Source organism: Corylus avellana, chromosome ca10 (assembly GCF_901000735.1).
Source record: "Corylus avellana chromosome ca10, CavTom2PMs-1.0".
Lineage (NCBI taxonomy): Eukaryota > Viridiplantae > Streptophyta > Magnoliopsida > Fagales > Betulaceae > Corylus > Corylus avellana.
The window spans coordinates 649,131-660,416 of NC_081550.1; the positions used below are offsets into that span (position 1 = coordinate 649,131).

At 35.8% G+C, this 11,286-nt stretch overlaps 2 protein-coding genes across 2 annotated transcripts; both read right to left on the reverse strand.

Annotated features, from left to right (window-relative positions):
* LOC132164019 (F-box/kelch-repeat protein At1g15670-like) lies at positions 1–1,724 on the reverse strand. Its single transcript, XM_059574427.1, has one exon. It carries the CDS (start codon positions 1,667–1,669, stop codon positions 413–415), a length of 1,257 nt encoding a protein of 418 aa, XP_059430410.1. The 5' UTR covers positions 1,670–1,724; the 3' UTR covers positions 1–412.
* Positions 1,725–6,446: 4,722 nt separating this feature from the next.
* On the reverse strand, positions 6,447–8,147 carry LOC132164063 (probable polyamine transporter At3g13620). Its single transcript, XM_059574471.1, has one exon. It carries the CDS (start codon positions 8,079–8,081, stop codon positions 6,666–6,668), a length of 1,416 nt encoding a protein of 471 aa, XP_059430454.1. The 5' UTR covers positions 8,082–8,147; the 3' UTR covers positions 6,447–6,665.
* Positions 8,148–11,286: the final 3,139 nt, after the last annotated feature.

Below are 11,286 nucleotides of genomic sequence, written 5' to 3' on the forward strand. Positions count from 1 at the left end.
TTAATCTAAAATAAGATATAATTTCCATGTAATAGAAGTTATAGAACCTCGACCTTATCCCCACGTTATTTCCGGAAGAGAAGAGGATATACCTTGATCACCTACATTAATTTAATAATGCTTAGTGGAGTGCAATTAAACATATTTTGGGAGTGCTGAGGAAGATGCCTTCGAGTTCTTTCTTCAAATAATTCGCAGCCCCTCAATGTTCTGTCTCTGAGTTTCTAGTAGATGTAAGATGCATGTATCATGTGGCCCAAGCAATTAGGGGAAGAGGGGGAAGGACGTTGTTGACATGTTGTTCACTTAATATCAACATACATACCCTTCTAAATTCTCTATATTACAAGAAAAAGTGTAAAACATAAAAAAAACAAAAACATATTCCCACAACTCTGATACACAGATTTGATCATATCTCCACCCAACAGCCAGATCGAACAAAGCCAGAAAATTCACGGGGCACACTAATCCTCGCCAATTTACCATTTTTCTCATCTTTCTCCATTTCTACCATATACAACCCTTGTGGCGCACCTTGGCAGGCCGACCCTGTCACTAGTGTCCGCGCTCCCAACATAACCCCACAAGTCCCAACTCGGACCGCCGAGTCCGACTCAGCCCAACTCACCAATTTCCCATCTCTCCTCACCCCAACACATGATCTTGGACACTGACCCGGCTCCCAAACCCCATCCACCCGCCTCCACCCACCCAACCCGAATGCGTACACGTCAGCACTTCCTTCAAACACCCCTTGGCTCTCCGTGTCGTACCCGCTGACGACCCAAAACTCGTCCCCAATCACAGTTCCTTCGCACTCATCTCGCTCCTGACTCAGTTGAGTCAACTCATTCCACTCGTCGCGCCTCAAATCGTAAACCCACGCCGATCTCGAAGCGTTCTTGTACTCGTCATGCCCGCCCGCTACGCAGACTCGGCCCTCATAAGCGCCGGTCGCGAAGAACGAGCGCTTCGCAGGCATGTCCGCGCCTTGTCGCCACTGATTCGTCGTGAAATCGTACACAAAAACGTCGGTGACCGGATTGTAACTCACAGGGTCCCAGCCACCCATCACAACCAGTTTGCCTTCACAGCTTGCCAGTTGGCAAAACTGAGGCAGCCCATCTGGGTATTTGGGAACCGGGTCGAGTCGCTCCCAAGTCCCTGTACCCACTGGATCAAATACGGTGATCCCATAACTCGGTGGGTTACCTCGTTTTCGCTCAGTGGAAGACTCGTTTGCACCAGGAAGAGCTTGCACCAAGCAAGCGACTTTGTGGGTATGCCCAGATTTCTTTCTATGGTGATAAAACTCCTTACTTTGTAGCAGCTCGTTCCATCGCCGGCAGACTCGGGATGCGTTTCCATGAGCCGTGTAAGGCACCCGAGTCAAGCAATCAAGGCCGATCTCTTCAGGCAAACCCGGTACCAACTCAGCGGACTCATAACTTCCCATTTGCAATTGCAGGGCCATGGAAGCTTGGAACGCTTCGGTGTGGCTTTTATACAAACAGTTGGATAACAGAAATTCTAACAGACATGCAATGGTGACGTGGCCGTACAGTGTGGGAGAAATATCCTCTGCCATATCCGATAGCTGTCTGTCATCGTCAAGACTCAAGATCCAAAATGTTCGCTCCAAAAAAAAAAACTTAACGATCCACATTTATAGTCGTTCCCTACAATAAAATTTGTATGGATTTAGAAAATAGAAAATAGAAAATTGCAATCCTGATAGGTATTGCAAGGGATTCGGATGCTACCCATATAACTATGATTTTTTTTATTACTTTTTTTATAAAAAAATTATTTATTATTTTAGATTAAATAATTGGTATTTATTGCCTTAATATATAATGAATTAAGTAATATCTAATAGCATGTGCCTCTTGCTGTTAGGAAAATGCTTGGACCCTACACTTTTATAATAACTTCACATAGCATTTCATATTTTATAAAAATTAAATGTAACGTGGTTTGCAACTTAGTAGTTCAAATTTTAATGGCCAATATGATAAATGTTGCATGAATTATCATATCAATATGTAAATATAGTAAATACCTTATAGACGGTCACTTACTTACTAGTATAAATTTTAAGGGATGACGTGTTAAGTTTTACAGAAACTATCACATTAATTTATAATAAAAAAGTAATACCCAACACTCATTTACTGTATATGTCCACGGGCCGAAAGGGGTAAAAGATTTTGGTTTTATCGTATTATCAAAGAATTTTAATCATACATAAATGATAGAAGTCTTGAAAACTTAAAAAAAGAAAAGGGATATGATATTTTCATAATCCTTGGTAAAATTCCCAAGTTAAAGTTATTAAATACAAAAAAAAAAAAATAATAATAATAATAATAAAATAAATCATTTCTTTGATATTATGAATGATTAGTTAATAGTCACAAAGAGAGATTGTTTTGTTTTTCGTAAGTCGGTCCACGTTTTTAATTTTATGGTATTACCATAAAATTCTATTTGAAAAATTATAACTAAAATAAATTTAAATGAATAGTTTTGATTGAATGATTTAGGCTTTATTTATTCCCTAATTTAGGGCAAAAAAGCCCATAAAATAAAGTAATGATATAAATAAGACTAAAATCTTCCTAAAATTATCACATTTAAAATAATTCTAAAAAAACTAGACTCTATAAGAATTCTACTCCTACTTATACATTCCTTCATAAAACAAACAAACAAATAATTAAAAAAAAAGATGTCCCCAAAAAGAAATAACAGGCTGCTAAAGGAGTGGGTCCCTTTTGCATAGGTGGTTGTTTGTGATTTCTAATTGTCCTAAGCTATCAGGATGAACAGGGGTGGCCACTTGATGGGTGATTGGACATGGGTGTTAATGCCGAGGTGGCTAAGGATCCTTATCTTGGGGGGTCCTCCAATCCATGAGGATGAGGTTGAGTTTAGAAAGTAATCTACGGAAGTTAATGGCCCCTTAAACACGATTCCCTCTGAAAAGCTCTTCCAATGGGAGACTCCCTCCTCCCCACTTCACTACTAAACCTCCTTCTTTAATGGACTACTAAAAAAATATATGTTTTTTACATACTTAAGAAATACATGACAGTTTTATAAATTAGGTTAGAGAAAATTCCTTCAACTTAAAATAAATCTTTGTCCGGTTGAGAATATGTTAGAAACATTGAGGTGAAGATATAAAACAAAATTATCCCATTTCATGTGTAAGAGGTGAAGATAATTAGAGGATATGTTTATAGGATAATCCAAATCAGAATATAATCATACAACTATGTTTACTAAATATCCATCAAAGCAATTTGGAAGTCAATCTTTCATAGCGTGGAGAGGCAGCCTTCCATTTATCATAACTTAATTGATAAAAATTTTGTTTACATATTACATTTTTATTTTATTTTGTATTGAATTGGTTGTTTACACATTACTTGTTTCATACTTTACCCTCATTATTATAAATAATTTGTTCTCCCAACTCTTATTTCCATACTTATATATAAAATAAAATAAAATAAAAACTCGTATTTTCACAAGATAAGAAAGAAAAGCTATAAAGGAGGAGATATTTTCCATTGTCGTGCCAAATAGATAAGCACAAGGAGAATAAATTCAAAGCTAAAAAGGAGGTGATCTTTTTCATTGGCGGCCCTTATCGTCCCACTTAGATTTTTAATTAACAATACCACACAAATGAAGTGTATAACATTTTTTCTTTATATATATTATATTTTTATTCTATTTTTACTCTTATATTTCTAATTAATGTGGCGTTGGCAGTACTACATCAATAAAGTAAGATAAAAATGTAGTGTATAACAAAGGCTTAATTAACCTTTAAATTTTTATTATTATTTTTTTAACAAAAGTGGTTAGAATAATTACCTCAGTATTGTGAGATAAAAATATAATTTTTAGTATTACAATATCCTATTACCAATCATTCTTTGAATTTTTAAATTTTTTTTATTTTTTAAGCTGGTTTAATGATTGATTAGCAATACTATATCAGCAAATTCGGATAAAATAGTGTATGATTTGACACTGTCTAATGTCTATTAGTCATCAAATAATCCAAATCATAATAATGACTAATTCAAATGCTGATCGACAGTACATGACTTGTCAACAATTCCTATCACCAATTTGCTACAACTTATGTACATTATTCAAACGTGATTTGTGCTGTCCCGACAACTAATCTATGCTAGCCGAAAGAAACAATAGATGCTGTCTAAACTAGGCTTTTGAAATGTTGATGTGATGATTATTATGTTCTAGAACAAAAAGAAAAAATACATGGCCAAGGACAGATAAGCCATGTGTTGATGTTATTGTTTGTTAAAGCCACTTTTTAATTCTTTTAGTTTTGGTGTGTACCAACTGGTTGGCATATTTGCTGGGGGAGTGTTGTCAAAGGCATTAGAGCATTTACAATGGGCTTGTTAGCCTCTCTTGTAGATGATGCCATGTGGGTAAAACATTTATTTGAAAACATGATATTTAAGAAAAAAATAAATTTATTGAGAAATAATATTTAAAAAAAAAAGTAGTGAAAGAAGATAGTTAAAATAGAGAACGGAAAGTAGGTGCTTTGAAAAAAAATGGGTAGCTTTAAATTATATATATATATATATATATAATAACAAAAATAGAGAAAAAACTTGTTGATCCATATGTAAATGCACTTATAGCTTTTATTATAAGTTTCTTACAAACTAACGTAATAGTTTATGTAGCACTTATCATGTCAAGTACTAAACAAATAAATTTACTTAATACGTCAGTCATGTTTGCCACGTGACACTTAATACGTATCACGTCAACTATTACAATTTGATAAACAAATTTAATTGTTTAATAACACATGAAGACGTCGGTCTATAAAAAAAAAAAATTGAAATTCCCTGGACGTTTTCTGTTTTCCTATACGTTTGGAGATGACTTTTAGAGTGACCAATAAACAAATTACAAAATGAAAATCACATCTTTGCAGGCCAGGCCGAGCAGTAGTTAAAACTTAAAAGGTATGGATCATCAGATCATGTCAGCCCAAGCCTGATGGATATAAAATCAAGTTACCCCAGCCCATTAGAATGGACTTACATGTTTAAGGCCGGCCCCATTGCTTGATTTAAAAAAAATAAATAAATAAAAACCAAAAATGAGCTTTTAAAACGATTCTGGGAAGTGGGTTTGAACTTTGAAAACCCTGTTTGACCTGTATGAATTGACAGCTTGATGATCAAGCTTTGTGTTGGCAAAGTGGGTCTATTCCACTTTGATATGGATCTCATCATGAGACCGGATGCATGTGTTATGGGTCCAGAGGGACTTGAAAATTAATTGTCAGCCTATTACTTTAGTTATTTAACAATCTTAATTAAAGTTTGTATCTCATAATTTGTACTGTTTTATATATATGTCTTACCCATAATGTGATTGAAGGTTGCCTTGTATCCTACTATAACTTGATATATGCATTGGCAGCACCTCAGTAGACATGTAGACATCATTAAAACCAAGTGTTGGAGGATATTTCATTGTGCAGGTAGGGCTGATGACACCATGAACCTTGGAGGCAATCACCATTGCTTTTTAAAAATTGTTCATTAGCTAAAATTGTTCATTAAAAACGCATGCCGCCAACAATTGCCAGCAATATTCTCAGTAATGTTTTATTCATAGCATGATGATGGTGATTTGTATGTTATATACCCAGCTCTGTGGATTACAGCAAACTTCCTTGTGAAGGAGCCCAAATTAGCAAGGAGACACCTGGTTCTGCTGCAATTGATATCAGCCATTCACCAGCTTTCTACTAGGAGATCAACACACATTTATTTGGTTCTCAAAATGTTTTTCTTTTTCTTTTTATTTTGGCCTGGGGTGGAACTTTCGATAGTGTCTTTTATTTTATTTTATTTTGACTTAGAGAGAACATAGCATAGGCTATAAGGCAAAAAAAAGATGGGGTTTTAATCAAGGATATATTTTACTGTTAATATTTTGTTTTATTGCATTTAAAACAAGTCTAATCTAAATTATGAATGTAAAAGATCTTGTTTAGGTAAAAAAACTGAGCATGGGCTCAAGGCATGCTACCTATAAAAAAGGATGCAAAGATGGGAAATGTTGGGCATCAGCAGTCTCATGCCCATCATGTTCAGCAATTTTGGCAGTCTCAATTTCTTTGAATGTGAGAGTATGGACGATTAGTTTAAGCCTAATCACACACGCTAAGCAATGGGCTTAAATCTGATAAAAGTCTAGGCTCTACTAATAACAAGTCTGTTTAGACAACAATTGATGCAAAACCAGCTTGCCTTCGTTGGTGTTATTCAGTTATCCTAAAAAGATAAGATGATAGATAAGACTGACAACCCATTTCACCAACGAGGCTGTCGGGCTGATGTCCTGAAAAAAATACTTCCACAAAAGTAACTAATGACAAGTTGTGGTAACTAATGAAACCAACTTGTCAAGTATATTGTGCAAAATGTCTTTTGTAATTCTCTTGTTTTACAATAACTAATATCTTGCATCCATCTCATTCGCAGAGCTATGTATCTACACACCACTTTCTTGTACAAGATTCTGGTAAAAAAGGGAAAGAATAGAATCTGCAGAAGATGAAGCAAGACCCTGTACTTATGTACCTACTCCAAACCCTGATCTTCTAATTTTTCTCCAGCATTATTGAACTCAAGCCACCTCTTGGAATTGCAAAAATTCATGAAAAAGTACCAAGCAATCCCACCCAGTGTCAGAAGAGCACTTACCAAAAAGACAGTTTTAGTAGCCACTGCCATTACATAGACCAAAAACCCAGATGGAATCAAGCACATAACCAGCAGCCCTGGCAAACTCATTGGAACTTTGAAGGGCCTCTTCGCTGCCGGCAACTTCTTCCTCAACCAAAGGAAAGATGCAAATTCCAATAGCATCCCCAAACTGTACAAGAAATTAACTGAAGATATAATGTTTACAAAACTCATGTAAGAAACTGCAAGCGTTATCACTGTTGAAAGCAAAATTCCCACCCAAGGTGTGCCAAACCATGTAGACCTTACCCCGAAAAGTCGGGGCAAAACTCCTAAATCTGCCATTCCAAGAAGTTGGTATGCACAACTGCTCAATTGGGCTTCATACAGTCCAATAACTGATAAAATTGCACCAATTTCAATACATACTTTCAACCATTTCCCAGCAATTATTTCTGCAGCATCTGCAAAATACCCATCAACCCAATCTTCTTGATGCAGAGGTATGGCCCCAGTTGCAGCCAGGAGAGGAATCAAGTAAGCCAAACAAGTGAACAACCCAGCAGAAAGCAATGCCTTTGGGAAGGTTTTCTGGGGTTGTTCCACTTCACCAGCTAAAGTACTAGCATTGTCCCAAAAATTCAAGTTCCAAAAGAGGGTATTGAAAAACAATGTCCAATCTTTTCCCACACCCACCTCACCCAAACTGATCCATCTACTAGGCTCAATTTTAGGAATTGCGACCAAAGACATCACAATAAATGGCAGAAGTGAAACAATTCCTAGAGCTACTGCAGTGTACCCTACTATAGTCAGACCAGTATAGTTCAAAAAAGACAGCACCAAAGTTGAAACAAATATAGCAAAGTAGCGAGGCAGGCCTGACGAGAAAATAGGCAATACCAGCTTGAGATAATCTATGCAGAGAACTGGGTATGAGGCCAAGTTTATGACCCCACTGAGGAACTTCCAGGAACCCATCAAGGAGCCCCAGAAGGGGCCAAATGCCCGGTGGGCCCAGATGACGAAGCCGCCATTACCGGGGAAGGTGGTGGCGAGCTCGGCGGTGACGAGGGCCTCCGGGATGCTCCATATGAAGGGGAAGATGATGAAGCCAAGGATAGCAAAGAGAGGCCCGGCGGCCCCGACTGCAGATTCTTCGCCGTAGGGGCCGCCGGCAACCTCAAAGTAGATCAGGAAAACAAGTGGGATTAGAGCTAGTTTTTTGGGGGTTTTGGTGGTGGTTGGAGGTGGCGATGGTTCTTGTTCAAGAAGGGGCTGGTTGTTCGGGGAGGCGTGGCTAGTTTCCATGGTGGGTGCTGGATCTTTTGGACTGAAATCTTGTTGGTCTGTTCTTTATGTCATTGGATTCCGGGGGGGTGGGGGCTAAGTCCACCTGCATGATGAAAGTGACGGCACTCGAACGTTTTTTTTCTTCTTTTGTCAAGAATAACTAAAACACAAGAGAAATGGTATCAAGCATTTTTAATTAGAGAATAATGTTTATAGAGACTTGACATAAATCAAGTTTTTTTTTTTTTTTTTTTTTGGTCTATCTCTTAACATTTGTTTTTTTAAAATAAATAAATAAATAAGTGGATCTGTGGATGTGACACATCAACAAAAATGATATGAGATAAATAGTTAAAATGCTAACTAGCATTTCACATAATCTCTAAAGAGCAAAATCAAACTCAAAATCCAACTTAGCCATACAGATTTTACAAGGTTTTCTTACAAACTATAGCATATCTCTTTTACCATATTAGTCATTAAATTAACACGGTAGTCTATATGCCATCCACATCAGAAACATTATCCTCAAAATAAACCGATAGAGCGGTCTATCTATTACATGGTTGGTCGTGAGATTCATGACCAAGAGATCCCACGATCAGGTCGTGATAAAGAGATGAACGACCATTCTACAAGTCGTTTTGGGTGGTTCAGGTGGTTGTGCAAGCCATTCTTTCACTAAAAGATCGAATAGAAAAAGACAAGCATAATGTAGGACTTCAATTTTTTAATGAATGACATGATAGGGGCACATGAATTACCATAATAGTTTATAAGAAAAGGAAAAAAAAAATACTAAAATATGTAGTAATCAATATACTTTCCTTGACAAAAGAGATTCACAACCATAAACTCAATATTTTTTGGCGCATGAGGAGGATTAGTAGCTTTCACGTGGAGTCCTGGGCGCATAAGAACGTGGAATTTGATGGATTTCACTTGTCACAATCTTTGTTTGGAGCATAATAATAATAATAATAATAATAATAATAGTAGTAGTAGTAAGATTATATGCATTTTATATTGGACCCAAGTATTGAAACCATTCTGCAGATCTGGTCAAATGGTCATGGGCTCACATTTCAACTGTCTTTCAATGTGAAGATGAGGTACTTCATACTTCAGTTTTCACTTTGACTCAAAATAATTGGTTGCATGGTAATTGTATTATTATATCATAGTTCAGAGTTATATGTTAAATACAACATAAATATCCCACAAAGTTAACATGACTGGATTTAGCAGTCCTTTGATCAACTTGTATTAAAAAATAAAAAACTTCAATAACTACTAGATCTTGTCACGTCAATTATGTGAGATATTTGTAAGATAATTATATGGTATGTAGCATTAATCTATAGTTTATTAGTTTATTGATCCTTTTCTTTCTATTTCTTTTCTGAGTAGATGCATTTTTTTTTTTTTTTTTGAAACGGAATTCATATCAATTCCATTCATAGAAATCATGAGCATATAGCTCTTACAAGCAACCATAGCCACATTATGAGGTTACAACTTACCAGCATCACAGATGACGTATTATATTCCAAACTCAAAATCAATCCACTAACCCATGACTAATCTACATATTAAAAAACGGATTTGTGCTAAACAGATTCAAACTAATGCATATGTAGTGTTTATTCCTCGGAAATGAAGATAGACAAACTCTCAACCGAAACTCTTCCTCTTCGAGCCGAAAGCTAAGATAACGTTTGCATCCACAACTTAAAGGTTTGGACCATAGCAAATAACTCATAGGACATCACGCATGTAAATCGAGAGGGGAACAGAGCCTTATTACAAGCCAAAAAAAAAAAAATACAAGCGTACAAAAAAATAAAGGGACCAAAATGTAAATACAAACAGAATAAAATCGGAGAATCACACTAAGCAGGTAACGGCAGCGGGAAGGAAATCGATCGCGTGCTGGCCAAGTAGATGCTTCTCTTTCTAATGAAAAGCAAGTAATTGAATTCAATTTAGCTATATATTGGACTTACTTGATCGATCCAGCTTGGATTGATTAAAATGGTGAGAATCCTATTATTTGGGTAACGAGATTAAAGGTTATTATATATCATTTAAATAAAATATATTTGCGTATGTTCAATGTGGAGGAGACCTTTTTTTTTTTTTTTTCTTTTTTGTTTTTAACTTTGCTAAGCAATAAAGAGGACACATTTTAGTCCTCAATATCTCAAAACTAATTTGAGACGTATGGAATGACAGCTAAATCTACCAAACTTTCTAATTAAATATACATACAGTACCCCTCAATCTCATTCTGTGCATTTTTCAATTCAATATATATATATATATATATATATATATATATATATATGTGTGTGTTAATTTATTTTAAAATTTTAAGCTGATAAAAAAAATAAAAATAATTAGAGCTGAGTGTGTGCACATGGTAGCAATGTTTTTACGCACATGACAAATAAATGTCGGTGAGATACAATATTATAACTTGTGTTTGGTCATCATCTTTGACCCTTTCCCCTTTTGGAATTGAAACTCTATAGTAAATCAATAATAATAATAATAATATACTTCTCTTTCTGTAATTTTCTCTGAAAAAGACGATGGGGACACACAGAAAAATACTGAATCATAATTTAAAAATTCAGCCATGCATGTGACAATTGAACATGTGCATTCAAAGAGTGAGGAAAATTATTAGATTAAGAAAAAAGAGTGAGGAAAAGAAAACAGTGAACAGTTTTCTCCAATCTTCTCAGCAATTTTTTTTAGTAAAATAATGATAGATATGGTGGCCGGAAAAGAAGATGAGGGATCAAGAGCTCCTACAATTTCTTAAATTTGCTGGGGTTATAAATTCTCAAATTCAATTTGTTTATTCAAAATGAAGAGCTTGGACCTAATTATGTAAGTAATAAATAAATAAAATAAAATAAACTAATAAGTAGTATGTAGTCGGAGCTTAAAGTGGTTGCTCAATCCTTCAAGAAAATTGGTGAGTTAGGGTGACCACCTACTCATCCTTAAGGGAGTAGTTAGCTAATTAAGTGTGCGATTAGGGTAGACCGACCACTCTATTTCACCCCTTTGAGAAAGTAGCCGACAACCCAAAGGTGTAATTGGGACGAGTCGACCACTCATTCACTTTCAAATGGGTGGTCATCCATCTAAAGATGTGGTTGGAATAGACTGACCACCCTTTCTCACCCTTTGAGAAGGTGGCCGGCCACCC

Bases quoted from the DNA above. Each gene is read 5' to 3' on its own strand.
- LOC132164019 (XM_059574427.1), bottom strand. From the start codon at position 1,669: ATGTGGATCGTTAAGTTTTTTTTTTTGGAGCGAACATTTTGGATCTTG.
- LOC132164063 (XM_059574471.1), bottom strand. From the start codon at position 8,081: ATGGAAACTAGCCACGCCTCCCCGAACAACCAGCCCCTTCTTGAACAA.